The sequence below is a fragment of the Rhinoderma darwinii genome, chromosome 6, assembly GCF_050947455.1.
Source record: "Rhinoderma darwinii isolate aRhiDar2 chromosome 6, aRhiDar2.hap1, whole genome shotgun sequence".
Classification (NCBI taxonomy): domain Eukaryota; kingdom Metazoa; phylum Chordata; class Amphibia; order Anura; family Rhinodermatidae; genus Rhinoderma; species Rhinoderma darwinii.
In genome coordinates this window covers 142,456,635-142,475,483 of record NC_134692.1, presented here as the reverse complement: position 1 = coordinate 142,475,483, position 18,849 = coordinate 142,456,635, and the positions used below count along the sequence as shown (strand labels likewise).

Here is an 18,849-nt window from a genome sequence, read left to right as displayed (position 1 = left end):
AAATATGAACTCGGATTCTATTACTAAATATCTTCTATCCGCCTGATAAGACTGAACAGCCTCAGGTATAAGGTTTGGAGCCCCCCCCCTTTTAATCCACGTTCAATTACATTGATGACAAAGGAACGACCAGGACTCCACTTTCCAGTCCGCAGTAATTCTCACGATGCTGTGTTACCTGTGCCGTCATAATGAAGTCTTCATGAAATCCTCACATCTTAGGGTCAGTTCACACAGAGTTTTTTTTGGTGCTGATTCTGAAGCGGTAACCGTGTTGGAATCAGCACAGAGGAAAAAAGGCCAAAACCGCCAGCCCCGAGTGAGTTCAAAGGACGGCAGGTGGTTTTTTCCCAGGGTGGCTTTTTGACCAGTCGTGGGGAATAAAAGCTGCAGGTCCTTTCTTGCCCAGTTTTCCTCCTTTGAACTCCCAAAAAGAACCGGCAGCACCGCAAAAGGCACTTACCTGCTCCGTGAGGCAGCATCATACGATGCGCGGCTGCGTGCTTTTCACGCAGCCGCCATCATTATGACACGCCATTTGGATGTTTGTAAACAGAAAAGCACGTGGTGCTTCCGTGCAACCTGCGTGGTTTTCACGCACCCATTGACATCAATGGGTGCGTGATGCGCGAAAAACGCCGAGATATTGAACATGTCGCGCATTTTACGCAGAGGACAAACGCTGCGCAAAAAGCACGCACTGTCTGTACTGGCCCATAGACTTCTATTGGTCCATGCGAGCCGCGTGAAAACCACGCGGCCTGCACGGACGCAATTCACGTTCGTGTGAATCGGCCCTAAGCGTTTTTCGCATTAGCTCCTGAGGGTTCACACGGCCTATTTTTCCTCCATTCTTCGGGCCGTAACCGTCCGAAAAATCTGAAGCAGAACGTCTCCAAACTATGCCCATTGATTTCAATGGGAAAACGGCGTTCTGTTCCGACGGAGCGTTTTTTGCGGCGTTTTTTTTACGTGTGCAGGACACTTCTTGGGACGTTTTTGGAGCTGTTTTTCATAGACTCTATTGAAAAAAAGCTCCAAAAACGGCCGTAAGAAACGCCACGAAGATCGCGAGTGGCACAAAAAACGTCTGAAAATCAGGAGCTGCTTTCTCTTGAATTCTAAGGCCCTGTTCACACAGTTTTTTTGCCGTGGGCGAAAAAAAGCAGCGAACACCGCTTACTCTGCCTCCCATTGATGTCAAGGGGACGTCAGAGACGTAAACGCCTGAAGATAGGGCGTGTCACTCCTTTTTTCCGCGAGCGGTAAAAAAAAACACCTCTGCCTCCTATTGAAATCAATGGGAGGCATTTTAGGGCCGTTTTTGACGAGTTTTGGGGCACGGTTTCCACGTTAAAAAAACTTTGTGTGAACTGGGCCTTATACTGTAGACATTTATTTCTTTAATTTCCCTCTTTTTACAGTAATGACAGTAGTCACAGCCCCGCCCATTACTGACCAGCCCCGCCCATTCTTTTACCAGGTAAAAGCGGTTTATTCTTTTTAGGGTACGAGTAATTTTTTGTGGCGATTTTTGCCTCAATCGGCTCTTTTCAACCCTTACCCTGCCAAGCCACTATTTTAGGACCACAGCGCCCCCTCCGTATCACAGGCAGCACAGGCACACAGCAAGTCTATAGTCTAAGGACCCTGCAAACCGCTCCTCATCTCTCAGCTCACTGGACCCTGTGTAGTGGGGGAGGGGGTTATTGGGGTTCGCTGCAGTCACCCCAGAACACTTTAGGCTTTGAGTGGAGTTCCCCTTTAAGCCGCATCTCCACACGCAACGTATGATGAAATAACCACCAGGCGCACGCGGCTACGTTAAGTGTTTTAATCTTGTTAAATAATACAGTTTTTGTATTTCGAAGAAAGAAATGTCGTCTCCTCCTCCTCCTCCTCCTCCTCCTCCTTTTTTTTTTTTGTATCTAAAACCGATCCAACAATTTTTTGTTTCTTCGTATAATAAATAATTTAAAGATATACTTTAGGCAAATAGATTTTAAAGGTAAATACGGTTTTACAAATGCAAAATAAACAAAACAGAAAACCTCAGATAAAATAAAAACAGCTCCAGAAAAAAAACAAAAAAACTTCCTATTCTCACGATTACACAGTAGAAAAATAAATAAAAAAAAGGGTTAATAACAGGAGATCACACACATATATATATTCTAGTGTCGCGTAATATATACACTTATTGTGTATATATATATTAGATGGGGCAGAATTAAAAGCAGACCGCACCCTTGTCAAAAATGGAGCCTCAACATCCAATTGAAATGCTGGACTGACGCGGTCTTCGTATACCCATCACATACGCACAGCCGCCATTTTGGGTACGTACAACCGCAACAACGTAGGTGGTCGCTTTATTAATGGCCACGTGACGTCAGTGGTCAGCTGGATATCACCTGACCTCAGATGCCCTACGGGGGTCAGTTCTTTCCTGCTGTAAAAGGAGAAATCTGAAGGATCGCATCATAAGGGTCAGTTCACACAGAGTTATTTGGCGCCGATTTTGATGCGGAAACGGCAAAATTGGCCTCCCATGGATTCCAATGGGAGGCAAAGGTGTTTTTTCTCGGGCGGTTTTTAGGCCAGTCGCGGGAAAAAAAAAAACAAGCAGCATGTCCTTTCTTGCCGCAGTTTCCACCTCTTGAATCAATGGGAGGCAGAAAAACCTGCGGCACTCGTTTGAGCTTTTTTCGCTGTGTTTTTTTGCCTGGCCGCGGGTGAAAAAACGCGGAAAAATACGTGCAGGCAGTTTCAAATCTGCCTCAAAATTCCTGAAGGAATTCTGAGACAGATTTTTTCTGCCTGCAAAAAAAACTCAGTGTGAACAGGGCCTAACATGTCTGGAAAAACTGCGAACGTTGGAGCGCTCCCGCCATATAAGACTCAAGTCTGCGGCCAATGGTCAGATCAGGCCTGTGTGACCGGCGTCCGTGACCCCGACACGTTCTATGCTGGAGGTGAATACTGGCTCATTAACCCCTAGGGTTGCCTCCATGTGGCAGTGATGGGTACGATTTATTCTTTTGGCGAATGTGCAGCAACTCGTTACATAGAGAGTCGGCATTGTCTAAGAATAGGGGTGAGAGTAGATCATATAGTAGATCACTTTCCATAAAAGGCGTTACTACCTCTTTAACACTGGCCCACAAAACGGCGGCGTGCCCAGCCCCCAACTAACTTACCTGTCGAAATCAGAGCAGTCAGTGACCTCAAAGATTCTCATATTTTACAAACAATTAAAAAAAAAAAAAAAAACTAAAAAAAAAAAAAAAAAGGACAAAACTGGATGTGATGCTTCGGAGGTGTGAGGGGTCCGGAGGGGGAGCAGCCTATAATATTTGTGGTTATAAAGTCTCAGGTCACTGTGTACTGTAGTGAGGAGGGGGGAGGGGAGGGGGGATTCACAGCCCCCTTAAAAACAACTCATCAGAAACCAGCGAGTATCTCACGTACCGTTCAATTAATTCGCATGAAATGGGACAAAAAGAAAACGGACGTCACCAATCGCACGTGGAAACCGCAAATTCGGATCTTCGTGATAACGTCCATATAGTGTTTGGAGACTTTGTAAATGTTTTATTTATTTTGTATCAATTTTGAGTTATGTCATCTGCTCCAGTCACATCCAAAGCTGCACTCAAAATTCAGCTGACCCACAATGCAATGCACTAGTGCAGTATACTTATTTTTTTATTCCCCCCCCTTCACATCAGGCTACTGTACGATATCTACTTAGATCACTACATCTGCCAAAATGAACTACAATGGAGCGGCGAGGTAAAAAAAAAAACAAGTGAAATTCTGAACGCAGCTCTGGATGCGACTGGAGACATGATGCAACTCAAGACTAGTACAAAGCGACTTATGTGCAGTTGCTGAGCCTCATATGTAGATTAAACCTGTAAATTCAGACTCTACCTCTGTCGTAACAGGATAAAGAAACTTCCCAAAAATCTCACTATGATCGGAAGCTAAAAAGACAGATCGCCGGTCCCTGCCCCCGACACGACATAAACCGCCGCGCTTCCCGGGGATTTCCATTATTATTATAATTCAGTACCGACCAATCTAAGTACCTGGTTTTCTGTAGCGGTTTCCACTGAGACATCCTGCACTTCGCGCCTCCGTCACGTGATCCTGCGCTGTACCGTTAACCGACCTTATTTAGTACCAGTGGTGGGCGCGTTCCGTGTAAATACGCCCCACACATGTAAGACGTACCGGTAAGGGAGAGTGGGGGGTCCTGTGAGGCAATGTGCTCAGTGTGCGATGAGGGGTCCGGTGTCTCATTATGGGCGGCCGAGAAACCCCACAGACCATGGCCGTCCGTCACTCTGTCTCTACCAGGAATGACCTGGCTGGGAGCCCTTCTTGTCCAATGACAGGATAGGAGTCAATCCCTTTCATTCTCAACACAAAGCCATAGGGGGCGACGTTGTGCAACGCACACCCGATTTACTGGGCATGTTCGGAGGGTCATTTGCCAGAACTAAGTACCTATATGGCAGGTAAGGACAAATTTCTGCCGTGATATCAATTCATGTAGAAATGTGAACTAAGAGGAGGGCAGAGTAAACAAACTGCGTGCGCCTGATCCTAGGGGGCTGTGCTATTAGAGAGGGGACCCCCCACAATCCGCTTATTGTCAGGGGGGGCCATTATTGTGAAGGGGGCCTGTAGTGTCTGTTATAAGAGGCGGTGCGGTCAGTTATATGTCACGTAGTGTTTGCTAAGATACGGGGCTCGCGCCCGGGAGAACGCGGCTGCCGAGGGTTTTCCGTTTTAGTGTCTATTTGAGAGCGGAAATATCTATCAAGACGAGCGACGAGAAGCCGATACTGCAGCGGGAATACGAGGAAAAGTTCAACTCAAAACCTGTGTGTCAGTCACTCCAACCTCCACTCATACAAAGGAATACTGGTTGTTGACAGCGCGAGCCCTCGAAGCCGCATTGGGGTCACTGGCGTCCTCCATGTTGGCGCTACCGGGCTGGAGCTGTTGCAGGCGGACGGCGGCTTCTTCTTCTTGATCTTCGGCAGGTGACAGCCCCTCCTCGTGTTGGGTGACGGGGGGCTCTGCGGGGGATCTGCTGCTGGTCAGGGGTTCTTCAGGGGGAGAGCTGCTGAGTGGATACCAAGGAGGTTGCAGGGTCCCCTCCGCGCTGTGGTGACGAGACAAAGGGTGGGGGGGCAGTGGGGGAGGGTTACGGCTGCTGGCTGCTTCTGCAAGAGAAAGACAAAATGACCAATCAGGGACGTCGCCACAATGTCACGAAGCTCAGAAACGGAACAGCAGGGGAAATTTCACAGGGCCGTACCATTTAAAAAAAAAAAAAAAAAAAGTACGAAAGGAACACCTCCCCCAATTTGTTACAGTGTATCTGTTTTATTTAATCCTCAGGCTGATACATGTAGCCAGCAGAGAATTGTCTAAGCTGGATACAATTGTAACAAACCATCAGCTGTGAGAAGTCTGTAGATGTTTAAAAAAAAAAATCGGAAATATTAAATGTGACACGGTTACTATAACGATGCTTAAAGGGGTCGTCTGGTTTAGATAATCGCTTTCTAGGTGTCCATATCAGCCCGGGATCTTTCAAACCTACTTAAGGCTATGTTCACACGGAGTATTTTGGGGGAGGAATATCTGCCTCAAAATTCCGTTTGGAACTTTGAGGCAGATATTCCTCTCCCTGCACGCCGATTTTCGCGGCAATTATCGCGCCGTTTTTAGCCCGCGGCCATTGAGCGCCGCGGGCATAAAACAGCGAGATATACGCTTTCTCCTGCCTCCCATTGAAGTCAATGGGAGGTCAGAGGCGGAAGCGCCCGAAGATAGGGCATGTCACTTCTTTTTCCCGCGAGGCAGTTTTACTGCTCGCGGGAAAAAGACGCCGACGCCTCCCATTGAAATCAATGGGAGGCGTTCTCGGGCCGTTTCTGCCGAGTTTTGCGACGCGGTTTCCGCGTCAAAAAACTCGGCAAAATACCCCGTGTGAACATAGCCTTAAGGGATTTAGAAAACCTCTTGAGCAGTCGCTTTCCCTGTCGCAAAGAGAACCGACCGCCCTGCAGAGACTGCGCGGAGATCAGCGGACCACCCGGGTAATATACACAAGAACGGACCCTCAGAGTCAAGAGGAAGGGTCCCGAATGGGGGCCAATCCTGTATTACCGCCACATGCACCGTTACGGAGACGGGTAGTCCGAAGTAGACCAGGCCTGTAATACTTCAGTCTGACGCTACAGATAATAGGCCGTCTTATCTTATTGAACGGGAACACAATATATTCCTCTATGTATATACTATGGTGCATGTCTCACCTGCCGGGGGTCCCCAGCCGGAGGGATGATGGGAGATACATAGGGGACATGAATGGTTGTAATCAGCACTTACATACAGTCATTCGCTCCAATGGAGATGGGGTTTGATGGTGAGTCTGGGATGCGGTGGGGAACCTCACACACGGTTGTTCTACTGTCAGCCCTGTCTCGGCCTGTAAAGAACAGACGGGGCCCAATCAGAGAAGAGGATGTGGTGAAGGGATGAGAGAGCAATGCACGTGAAGGGAGGGGGGAGAGAAGGGACAAAAAAAAATAAAAAATCTGGTCTGTGGTTCTTTAACAATCCTCGGTCTTATTCTCCAAATATTACACACGGCAGCTTTAAGGCTATGTTCATACGGGGTATTTTGCTGAGTTTTTTGACGCGGAAACCGCGTCGCAAAACTCGGCAGAAACTGCCCGAGAACGCCTCCCATTGATTTCAATGGGAGGCGTCGACGTCTTTTTCCCGCAAGCAGTAAAACTGCCTCGCGGGAAAAAGAAGCGACATGCCCTATCTTCGGGCGCTTCCGCCTCCGACCTCCCATTGACTTCAATGGGAGGCAGAGAAAGTGTATTTCTCGCTGTTTTATGCCCGCGGCGCTCAATGGCCGCGGGCGAAAAACGGCGCGATAATTGCCGCGAAAATCGGCGTGCAGGGAGAGGAATATCTGCCTCAAAGTTCCAAACGGAATTTTGAGGCAGATATTCCTCCCCCAAAATACTCCGTGTGAACATAGCCTAAGATTTATAATCAAATATTCAATAACAAAAATAACATAATAAATAAAATAAATCTCCCCCTTCACAGCGTGAAAACAGAAGCCAAACAGACAATGTAGAAGAATGAACTATTCCCTGCGCAGCGCAAACATCAAGGGTAACTAAATAATCAATAAACTTTTGATATGTCATAGTAACAGGTCAGAAGTTTTGATTGGTGGGGGTCCGAGCACTGAGACCCCCACCGATCGCTCAAACGAAGCGGCAGAAGGTCTGGTGTGAGCGCTCAGTCGCATCGTTTCTGTTCGGCCTTTTCCGGAAATAAATATATCGGAGAACGGACTCAACAGAAAGTCTATGACCCCGCACTCCGATACATCAACTTTCCGGAAAAAGCCGAACAGAAACAAAAGCAGCTGAGCGCTCACACCAGACCTTCTGCCGCTTTGATTTAGCGATTAGTGGGGGTCTCAGTGCTCGGACCCCACCAATCCAAACTTCTGACATGTCACTAGGACATGTTAGAAGTTCGTGGAACGCCGAGTTACACTTTAAAGGGGTTGTTCAGGAATAGAAAAAACCACGTCTGCTTTCTGCCTAAAACAAGATGACAGCTCAATTGAAGTGAGTGGGGTTGAGCTGTAATACCACACACAACCTGTGGACAAGTGTGGCGCTGTTTTAGGTAGAACGCAGTCATGTTTTTCTAATCCTGTACAATCCCTGTAATGGCTATGGAAACCTTTAGCATGGAAAAAAATATGCGAGATGCAGTTTGCAACCAGACTTTTCTCACGCGGACGTGTCCCTGCCAGTAATAGTTGTGGCTGTGTGGTCGGTGTGTACAGGAATCTGCTGCCTTCACCAGCTGCCATATACAAGAACAGCTTCATCCCTGTACTGCTTTCTCCTTGTAATACAGCGTGATCTCCTCCAACTCGTGCGGACGCAGACGCTGATGCTGAGAAATGTCATTCCCCCTCCCCCTCACTCTGCTTTTATCCCGATCTTTACTGAGAGCAAGACGTGGAGGCTTTCCCTCCTTTATACTCTGGTCTGCCGAGACTCTCCCTCCCTGCTGCGATCTCCAAGGCCAGATTAACACGAACAAGTGCAAACTCGGACGTGAAAAAACAAACTTTTTCACGTCCAAGTTGCACCCGTTTTCACTGATCCCCACAGACTCGAGTCTATCGAGGGACCCGTGAAAACGGGACATGTTCTATTAATCAACGGACCCTTCACACGGTCAATTGAAAGAACAGCCGTGTGAAGAGCCCCATTGAAATACAGGCGTCCGCCGTTGTTTTAACAGCCGTCACATGGACACATACTACGGTCGTCTGAATTGGGCCTAACGCTGAAAGAAGAAAAGGGGAGAGCCGATGTCAGCCCCGGACAGGAGCAGTATTGCTGTCGGATGTCAGAATGATCAGGACAGCCAGCTACGTACCGGAGTTGCACAGACTACAGAAGCAAAACGTTAGTCTTCATTAGAAATTTTTTAGAAAGTGGCTTCATTTTGCATTTAGGAAGTAACGGAACAATAACAAATTAGCGCAAAGGTGTCCATAGCCTTTAGAGGTCATTGTATATTTCCTGGTCTGCAGATATCAAGAAAGCAAAATGGCCAGCGACATGCTCACCGTGTAACTTCTGAGAAGACACCACGTAGCTGATGAGGGTGACGTCGCTGGAGCCCCCGGACTCCAGCGGGATGGGGTGAACGCGGAAGTGTTCCAGCATGTCAAAGATGGTCTGAAACCACAGGTGCTGGACTCGACACTGGCCGTCCTCGTTCAGGGACAGGCGGAGGTGCTGGGAGAGGAAAGGAAGAGTTGTGAGGGACCGGGAGGGATCACAACAGGGAGAACAGAGAAGGTCTAAAACACATCTAGTACATTGAATTGGATGGTTGCAGAATTGCCGGCTGACCTTGGCCTTGCCCTGGAAGTTGAAGGTCAGCACATACTCCCCTCTCCGCGTCTCACTCTGCCGGACCAAGAAGACTCCATGACTGTTGGTGCCTCCGGCTAATACAAGTTGTGCAGCTTTAAGACGGGACAGGGTGCCGTGGAACCACTGGTACTCCGACAACGGGTGCTCCCCATCACCGGGATCTGGTTCTCCTTGGAACAGGAATGAAGCTGAACAAATAGTTGAAAAACCAAAATAATAAAAAAAGGCAGAGAACGCGGCTGAGCAAATCTTCTACCTCCCGCTACAATAGGACGCAGACCTGGACCTACCCTGCTATCCTAAAGGGAACATACCTGTACTGTCAGTTGTATCAGGGAAGGGGGCACTTATAGGGTTCTGTGTCCTCTCCCCCTCGTCGATGGGCGCTCTAGGAGGCAACTCTGGCGGAAGGAGCTCCATAGAGTCGAAGTGTGAGGGCGCCATGGAAACGGAGCTGGGTGAGATGGATGCAGTGGGACGATCAGACAGACCGCCGTAGGCTCCTGTTTGGGTGGATTTTGGAGAATTCACAACATTTTAGGCACTTCTCATGCTTAAATCCTACACTATAAATGTTTAGCGCATGGTGCTTTGTTGTAGAATGGGCTATATATACCCTGTAGGTTCTCAATACTGACAGGCATCATAACAAATATCACGACAGAGCGAAATTAAAGTAACCCCGAAAGTGTGAGCCATTGGCTGCTAGTTACAACACCCCTCCCCCACGCGGAAGTCAAGTCCAGGACTAACAGTGTCGAGGGGACTGTATAGACGTTACATGGCCTAGACAGGGCTGCGGGCCCCGGGAGAGGCAGGAGGGATGTCCAACATCAAAGCGCCCTCACACAAGAATCCATTTCTGAATCTGACCTAGGAGCATGGGAGATAAGCGGTTCACACCCCCTCCCATCTGCTGGGTCTTGTATTATTAGTTTGGTCTGCCTCTATGGTACCGATGCCCACATGCCTATAAGCACAGTGTCAGCTGCAGAGGTCCGGGTGGCATACCTTGGCAGAGCTGTTCATTGCTCTCTGCGGGTATCAGAGGTAGATCCCGGCTGGGCATGCTTTCTGAATGGTTTACGTGTGGAAGGTCTGAGGTATCAGCTCTGTCCCTGCTGGAAAAGACGAAATAAGAAAGACTGTGTAATGTGAAATACCAGGAATAATTCACGTACAACCCAATCTCTAACAAAGCGAATATGCTTCATCTTCTAGACATCACCAGCCAAAGTAAAACGTACAGCCATGTTGTATAGAAAGAAAATCTACATACAAAGTCGAGTCACTGATCCTGAGTTACATATTATACTCCAGAGCTGCACTCACTATTCTGCTGGTGGAGTCACTGTGTCCTGTACTGATCCTGAGTTACATCCTGTATTATACTCCAGAGCTGCACTCACTATTCTGCTGGCGGAGTCACTGTGTACATACATTACATATCCTGTACTGATCCTGAGTTATATCCTGAATTATACTCCAGAGCTGCACTCACTATTCTGCTGGTGGAGTCACTGTGTACATACATTACTGATCCTGTACTGATCCTGAGTTACATCCTGTATTATACTCCAGAGCTGCACTCACTATTCTGCTGGTGGAGTCACTGTGTACATACATTACATTTACTTACCCTGTACTGATCCTGAGTTACATCCTGTATTATACTGCAGAGCTGTACTCACTATTCTGCTGGTGGAGTCACTGTGTACATACATTACATTACTTATCCTGTACTGATCCTCAGTTATATCCTGTATTGTACTCGAGAGCTGCACTCACTATTCTGCTGGGGGAGTCATTGTGTACATACATTACATTACTTATCCTGTACTGATCCTGAGTTACATCCTGTATTATACTCCAGAGCTGCACTCAGTATTCTGCTGGTGGAGTCACTGTGTACATACATTACATTACTTATCCTGTACTGATCCTCAGTTATATCCTGTATTGTACTCGAGAGCTGCACTCACTATTCTGCTGGTGGAGTCACTGTGTACATACATTAAATTACTTATCCTGTACTGATCCTGAGTTACATCCTGTATTATACTGCAGAGCTGCACTCACTCTTCTGCTGGTGGAGTCACTGTGTACATACATTACATTACTTATCCTGTACTGATCCTGAGTTATATCCTGTATTATACTCCAGAGCTGCACTCACTATTCTGCTGGTGGAGTCACTGTGTACATACATTACATTACTTATCCTGTACTGATCCTGAGTTACATCCTGTATTATACTCCAGAGCTGCACTCACTATTCTGCTGGTGGAGTCACTGTGTACATACATTACATTACTTATCCTGTACTGATCCTGAGTTACATCCTGTATTGTACTCCAGAGCTGCACTCACTATTCTGCTTGTGGAGTCACTGTGTACATACATTACATTACTTATCCTGTATTATACTCCAGAGCTGCACTCACTATTCTGCTGGTGGAGTCACTGTGTACATACATTACATTACTTATCCTGTACTGATCCTGAGTTACATCCTGCATTATACTGCAGAGCTGCACTCACTATTCTGCTGGTGGAGTCACTGTGTACATACATTACATTACTTATCATGTACTGATCCTGAGTTACATCCTGTATTATACTCCAGAGCTGCACTCACTATTCTGCTGGTGGAGTCACTGTGTACATACATTACATTACTTATCCTGTACTGATCCTGAGTTACATCCTGTATTATACTCCAGAGCTGCACTCACTATTCTGCTGGTGGAGTCACTGTGTACATACATTACATTACTTATCCTGTACTGATCCTGAGTTACATCCTGTATTATACTCCAGAGCTGCACTCACTATTCTGCTGGTGGAGTCGCTGTGTACATACATGACATTCACAATTCTGCAGACATCATAGCTAAAACAGATGTAGGACAATCTAACTTCATTATAGGAGCTGAACTAAGCTGTTCTTGTCTTGGCCTCAGCCTTACCTGGACAACATGCAGTCATATATGTCGGAGAGCCATGACCTCATCTGCAGAGGGTCGACTGACTCCAGGATATATTCTGAGGAATTCTCTATCTGGAGGAAAATAAATAAATAAATAAATATAGATGATTAGTATCATGGACACAGCGGGTGCTTAGAAGCAGCAATCATAAAGGGGGGATCTGACAACAATGACATGATGATCTATAACCTCAGCCCACCGGCAAACGTATGTGCAAAACATAAGACTACGAGGTGTAAAAAAAAAGTTAGAGGGAGGAGCTTCTGGTTGACCCAGTGGCAAAAAAAAGCAGCACCATGAGAATTGATATGGCTGACAACGGCACCTCTCAGACAGCTACTTCCTGTCCAAAAGGAACACTCCGGCTTGTAACGGAAGCAATTCCGATAATGGACGTACATCGCAGAATTGCTAGAAACGCAGTTCCTCAAAATATAAGAGTAGAATGGATCAAAAAGGAAAGTAACAGCGCGCGCCCTAAACTAGATGACATATAGTAATGTGATAGGGAAGTAAACCCTGTGGGTTGGGTTCCCCTTTAAACAAGACTCCCGCTCCGCCTTTCTGTAATACCAGACGCGCCATTCTCTTTCTAGTGAAATGAGATTTGTACATCATTTTCAGCCTGGGGGGGGGGTCGTTACCTTCAACACAAAAGTGTTCTCTTTGTCCGGCATCTCCAAAGGGTTTGTGGTCCGGACGTCAGCGATAGATGAACACGGGATGCTGACCCGCGGCTTGGCGGCCTGCGAGAAAACAACACAGAAGTTATAAGAAGCCGCGTAACCGCCGCAGATCTCAAGACACAATAAGATTATAATATAAAGACCTGAAGCACCAGACCCCGGACCACCGAGATAACCCACAACAGACGTACAGGGGGTTATAGCGGAGTGACCCCCAATATGGCTGCCATTGCAGCTCCCACAGTTTTCACCCAGCTTTCCTAGACTACCGAATGGCAAATCCGTCGTATTCTACAAAGACAAAAGAGCGGGGGCGTATCACTAGAAGACAAAGCAGGTTTACCATTCAGGAGTCTAGGAAAGCCGGATGCCGAGCCGATGAAAGGATGATCCTATTATCCAGGCTTGGAGGAAGAATACTCGAGTACTTAAAGGGGTTGTCTAGTATTAAACCGTATTCACACAGCGTTTTCTATATGACGATTCCGGCGATTTTTTCCCCCTATCCAACCAATTAAACACCAGCAGACGCCGACCGGACTACTGACAACTTCAAAGATTATTCCCCCACTTCTGTTTCCAAAGTGTTCAGTTATTAAAGGGGTTGTCCACGAACATACAACTAAAGACCTATTCACAGGATAGATTATCAGTATATGATCGGTGGGGGTCCGACATTTGGCACCCTCACTGATCAGCTGCTCCGACTGCCTCCGGGCACTGGACACCCATGCTGGAAGCAGATGTCTCCGGTCACGGAATAGCGGCCGAGCTGCAGTACTGTTAAAGCGAATAGGAGCAGAGCTGTAGTTCTGCAGCGCGGCCGCTGTGCTACGTACGGAGCCAAATGCTTCCGGCTCCGACTACTGAATCCCCTTCACAACATCCGGTGCCTGGAAGCAGCTGATCGGTGTGGGATCCAGGTGTCCGACCAGCACCGATCATATACTGATGACCTCTCCTGTGGACAACTCCTTTAACCCCTTAGTGACCAGCCCATTTTAGGCCCTAATGACCAAGCTATTTCATTCGTTTTTCTATATTCGCATTCAAAGAGCTATAACGTTCTTATTTTTTCATCTACATAGCTGTATGAGGACTTGTTTTTTTGCGGGATTAGTTGTGCTTTTTAATAGCACCATTTTTGGGTACATATAATTTTTTTATTAACTTTTCTTAACTTTTTTTGGGGGGATTATAAAAAAAAACTGAAATTCCGCCATTGTTCTATGCGTTTTTAAATTGACGCTGTTCACTATGCGACGTAAATAACATGTTACCTTTATTCTATGGGTCGGTACGATTACGGCGATACCACATATGTGGAGGTTTTTTATGTTTTACGACTTTTGCACAATAAAAACACTTTTGAACTAAAATTATTTGTTTTTGCATCGTCGCTTTCCAAGAGCCGTAACTTTTTTATTTTTCCATCAATGTAGTGATTTTTTGGGCTTGTTTTCTGCGGGACAAGACGTAGTTTTGAATGGTACTGTTTTGGGGTGCATGGGACTTATTGATTCATTTTTATTATGACTTTTTTGGGGGGCAATGGAAAAAAATTGCAATTTCGCCATGTTTTTTTGCGTTTTTTTTTTACGGTGTTCACTTTGCGGTTTAAATTACATATTAACTTTATTAATGGAGTCATGACGGTCGCGGCGATACCACATATGTGTACTTTTTTTTTTTTTTTACACTTTTACTAAATAAAACCACTTTTTATTAATAATCTTTATTTCACTTTGATGACTTATTTTATTAGTCCCACTAGGGGACTTTACTGTGCGATGTTCCGATCGCTGCTATAATGCTATATACTTCGTATACCAGAGCATTATTGCCTGTCAGTGTAAATCTGACAGGCAATCTGTTAGGACGTGCCTCCGGCGCGTCCTAACAGGCATATGTCCAGGGCAGACCTGGAGGCTTTTATCAAGCCCCCGGCTGCCATGACACCCCATCGGAGACCCGCGATTGCAGGCCGCCGATGGGTGACAGAGGGAGCTCACTCCCTATGTAAACAAAGTTAAATGCCGCGGTCGCTATTAACGGCGGCATTTAACGGGTTAAACGGCCGCGATCGAAGTAAACTTCGACCGCGGGCGTTGGAGCAGGAGCTCAGCTGTCATCAGACAGCAGAGCCCCGGCTCCAGCCTGCACGGGAGACCCAAGCAGGACTTAGACCAGGCTCACATGAAAAGGCGTCAGCCTAGCCTAAAGCCCATTAGTGACCGACGTAAAAAGGCGTATTAGTGGTCACTAAGGGGTTAATTTGTTTTTCCACTTACTACCCTTAGAAAAAACATGGCTACTTTCTTCCAAAAACAGCGCCACACCTGTCCGCAGGCAATGTGTGGTATTGCAGCTCAGCCCATTCACTTTAATAGGAGCTGCAGTATCAGACACAACTCATGGAGTAGTGGGTCGCTGTTTCTTGAAAGCAGCCATGTTTTTCTTATCCTGGACATCCCCTTTAAATTGAGTGGACGCTGCAATAATAGAATAATCTCACCTTGGGAGGAATGTAGAACTCCAACAGGTACCTCTCAGTCTCAGCCTTTCGCAGGATCAGCCGGCACTTCTGCCACCGGGGTTTGCTGCTACTGTTGACCTCCTCAGCTACGACATAATTCAGGACCCCTTCCCTCTTGACATCCCGCAGGTCGGCCCTGGGGGCCGGAGGCCGGCTCAGCCGCAGCTTCTCAAATCTATGCGTCCATCTATCGCCTCCGGCCCTGCCAGCCGAGGAATTGCAGTTGCTGTTGGCCCCCGTCTCGTCTGTGGGAGATTCCGCCGAGCTTTTCCACTGCAGGATCCCCCTGACGCTCCCCCGCACGCTGCGACTCACGTTGCGTAACGAGAAGCGCTTCTTCAGGCGCGGCTTGGCTGTGGTCGAAGACGTGGAGAATTCCTCCGAGCTGTGGGACTGACTGCTGGAGAGACCGGACGTGATTCCGGAGGAGTCCTGCCGCGGCTGAGTCTCTACCGGGGAGGCCAGAGAGGAGTCGCTGCACGTCTCCGACAGATCCCTGGTGGAGGTCTGTGCCCCTGTAAAGGGAGCGATGCTGCAGTGGGTGGGGGATGGGCCATCGGGAAGGTGGGTTTTGTTCACCTCTGCCTCAAAATGCTCCACAAAATGCTCCGCGAACCGTCTGGAGAAGCTGCTTTCAGCCCCTGGCGTGGCGTACTGCGGATTCTCACCCAAGAAAGCTCGGAGGCGACGGGCGAAGTCCAGAGCAGCAGCGTGAGCGTGGATCTCGCAGAACTCCTTCCAGTTGGGTGAAGGAGAGGAGGAGAGACCCTCCAGGGGTAAGCTACCATTCATGGTGGGGGCTCCTGCAGGATCAGCTGCTGGACAGAAGAAGACAAGTGATGAGCGCAGAAATCCAATATAAACATTTCCTATGTGACTACAGACAGACGCAGGTAGACCTGGAGGGGTGAGGGGAGGGCAGCAGGGTCCTAACCCAACCACGACCATATAAAATACATGCATGTGAAAATTGGGGTGGGGGTGTTAATGGGCTAGTGTTTTAGAGCAGGCTATTTCTTGCTGTTATCAGCCATTTCAGACTGACAGCAGTGACAAGAAAAGCAGAAATCAGATCCACGGGACCCATATCAGCCGCTCCTCTTATAAGGCTGCTGCCTGCTTTAGGGTTAGTGCCCCTTTAAATGGACTGGTGTGGGCGCTTAGGGATGGGACATTGTTTTGTAATGGGGCTGAGTACGCGTCTATAGTGGCAGCAGCCGCTCCTCAGTTATGGCGGTGGAGTAATCCGTGTGACTCACCAGTTAATCTCCCGTCTATTGATGTTAATCCCTGGTACAGCGATACCGCCGGTAATTAGCTGCTGTTTATAAACAGCTTTCACTTTTAGCAGAACCGACTACAGACGCCGCACGCGGGGCCGTGAAAAGACGAAGCGCCACCCGGCCATTCACTCATAGGTCACCCCGCAGCGAGGTTACTTAATGCCGAGCTAAATAAAGTATCCGGGAAAAGATACACAAGAGCAGCGGCGAATATAAAGCTCTACTATAGACCTGCTCTCTATTTTCCTATTCTCTGAATGCAGCCTGCAGGGTAAAGAATGGAGGGTTTTCACTCTGGTTTCCACTTTCAGGGCCCTGTCAATGCGAATAGCTGTAAATACACTTTCTACTCCAGTCTATATTAAGAAATACAATTTGACGCTGGACACAGCTATGACAACCACAGTGAAAACCTCCATTCTTTACACTGCAGGCTGCATTCAGAGACCAGGACAACAGCTCCAGAAGAGAAATAAAATTTAGATCATAAAAGTGATTTTTTTTATTTCACCAAAACCCCAACTTTATGTGTGTACTTAAATAGAGAACACGAACAAGTCACCACCTCCGGGCAATGCCAACCTGCTATTCATTCTTTTTTTTTTGCCTGCTTTTTAGCTCTGCTCCATTAGGGCACGGCTATGGAATAGTGACTCCAGCATAGCTGCGCTGTCTAGTGAGGTCTAACATCCACCGTCAGTCCCATCAGAGGCTCAGGCTGCTGCTCCGCCCCCATGCTTTATACTGCAGCTTTGCTTGTGCAGACTGGCTGCTGTGTATTAATACAAGCTCGGCAGCAGATCATTACAGGGAGAGACGATTTCCACTGCAGCAACTCAAATACCAATGAGAACTGGAAGAAGATCAGGAAACTGAGGGAGACCCCAGCGCCTGTCACCCCAAAACATGGGGAGTTCCGCTGCAGTGACAAAGACCCTGCGAGGAACATAAATACATATATATTGAAGGGTTAATAGGATATATAGACTGGGGTGGTCCGAAGTGGACAATACCTTTAATGGAGACCCCTTTTAATGCTTTTTGGGTTATTTTAGGGGGTGCGCTGTAAGATTTTGAACATGATATAATATGTGATCTGCAGGAAATAACGTAATAAATAAAATAATCCCAAATATAAACATAAAACATCCAGATTTATATCCTCCTACGAGGAGCGGCCATTACTGACCAGGGCGTGAGCAAATATTTACCTCTTGGGATCGCCTTTGCCTCTCCCCATCCTGTCCCGGGTCCTCTCTGCACAGGGCCCCCGGGATGTGGCCCCTGGCTGTGTGTGATTCTCCTGGGCTGTGGCCCCAGCCTCTCTCCTGCAGCGCTCGCTGGGTAAGCCTCGGTACGTGGAGGATCTCCGCGGTGATTGGGGGAGATCGTGGCTTCAGGTCATTTAGAAAATGTTCAAAGAACGCGGGGCCCCCGGGAGGAGTGTTATGTAATACCAGGGAGGCTGGAGAGGGACGACGCCTGAGTCCTGCTCATCCAGCAGACCCCTCCCCCGTCACAGTATCAGGGGCGCCTTAAAGGGCAACTATATAAATGAGATCTGCAAGCTTCTTAGGGTGGCCCCAGATGTCAGGGTGAGGGGCCCACAATATCAATGCTGGGTGGGCTCCTGTGAGGGCTGGGCCCTGGTGACAGGGATGGATGTTCCCAGTGACAGTAAGGGGTGGGCTGAAAGGAGAGGGGTCGGATATAATAAGGGGCTCTGTGGTAATTATAACTGAGGAGGGGTCCCCCTGTGACAATGCTGGGTGGGCTCCTGTCAGGGTTCCCCCCGCAGTGACAGCGCTGGCCTCCTGTCAGTCAGACCCTGTTATTGCTGCCAGTGTGAGCGGCGCCTTTTTCGTCCTTTTCTCACAGGTCACTGAGGCCTCTCCAGACTCGGGGTCTTACAGTAGCATCCCACCCGTTATCAGCGGCCCCTCCCTGCACAGCTCCCCGGTCCTTCTTGTTGACTGACTCGGTCCAGTCGCGTCCCAGGGGCTGCGGCCTCAGTACTAGAACGCCTGCGCAATGAGCGTGACGTCACCACAAAAACCATCGAGGAGACATGTAAACAAAGCAAGAGCGTCTTACAAGTACCATCGAGATTTGGTGTGAGCAGAGGGAGCGCCTCAGAATTACAGCGGAGGACAAATACAAGTGGTGTCAGCGCCACCTACCACAAGGTGGTGTGTACGACGACCCACGCATAGAGTAAGAGCACACTACAGTCATTGGCGTCATGTGGCCATTATATACACACTGCGGAGCTGTCTGTCTGTCTGTCTGTCTATCTCATATCTATCTATCTATCTATCTATCTCATATCTA

General features: G+C 47.9%; 1 protein-coding gene across 6 annotated transcripts; it reads right to left on the bottom strand.

The window, feature by feature from the left end:
- Positions 1-1,842: 1,842 nt before the first annotated feature.
- SH2B1 (SH2B adaptor protein 1) lies at positions 1,843-18,555 on the bottom strand. 6 transcript variants are annotated; one of them, XM_075830791.1, is made up of 10 exons: positions 17,730-18,555; positions 15,215-16,053; positions 12,658-12,759; positions 11,993-12,084; positions 10,035-10,168; positions 9,338-9,526; positions 9,000-9,211; positions 8,711-8,882; positions 6,415-6,514; positions 5,121-5,240 (listed from the first exon to the last, which is right to left on the bottom strand). In XM_075830791.1, the coding sequence occupies exons 2-10, from the start codon at positions 16,025-16,027 to the stop codon at positions 5,222-5,224; spliced, it is 1,833 nt and encodes a 610-aa protein (XP_075686906.1). In that variant the 5' UTR covers positions 16,028-16,053; positions 17,730-18,555; the 3' UTR covers positions 5,121-5,221. The 6 variants fall into 6 exon arrangements, with proteins under 6 accessions (XP_075686905.1, XP_075686902.1, XP_075686903.1 ...); XM_075830792.1 differs by having other exon boundaries at positions 10,035-10,144; XM_075830787.1 differs by lacking the exon at positions 6,415-6,514 and having other exon boundaries at positions 1,844-5,240.
- Positions 18,556-18,849: the final 294 nt, after the last annotated feature.

Bases quoted from the DNA above. Each gene is read 5' to 3' on its own strand.
- SH2B1 (XM_075830787.1), bottom strand. From the start codon at position 16,027: ATGAATGGTAGCTTACCCCTGGAGGGTCTCTCCTCCTCTCCTTCACCC. The intron at 9,527-10,034 runs GTATGCCACCCG...CCACCCAAACAG, and splicing joins CAATGAACAGCTCTGCCAAG to GAGCCTACGGCGGTCTGTCT. The intron at 9,212-9,337 runs GTATGTTCCCTT...CTATTTGTTCAG, and splicing joins TGATACAACTGACAGTACAG to CTTCATTCCTGTTCCAAGGA.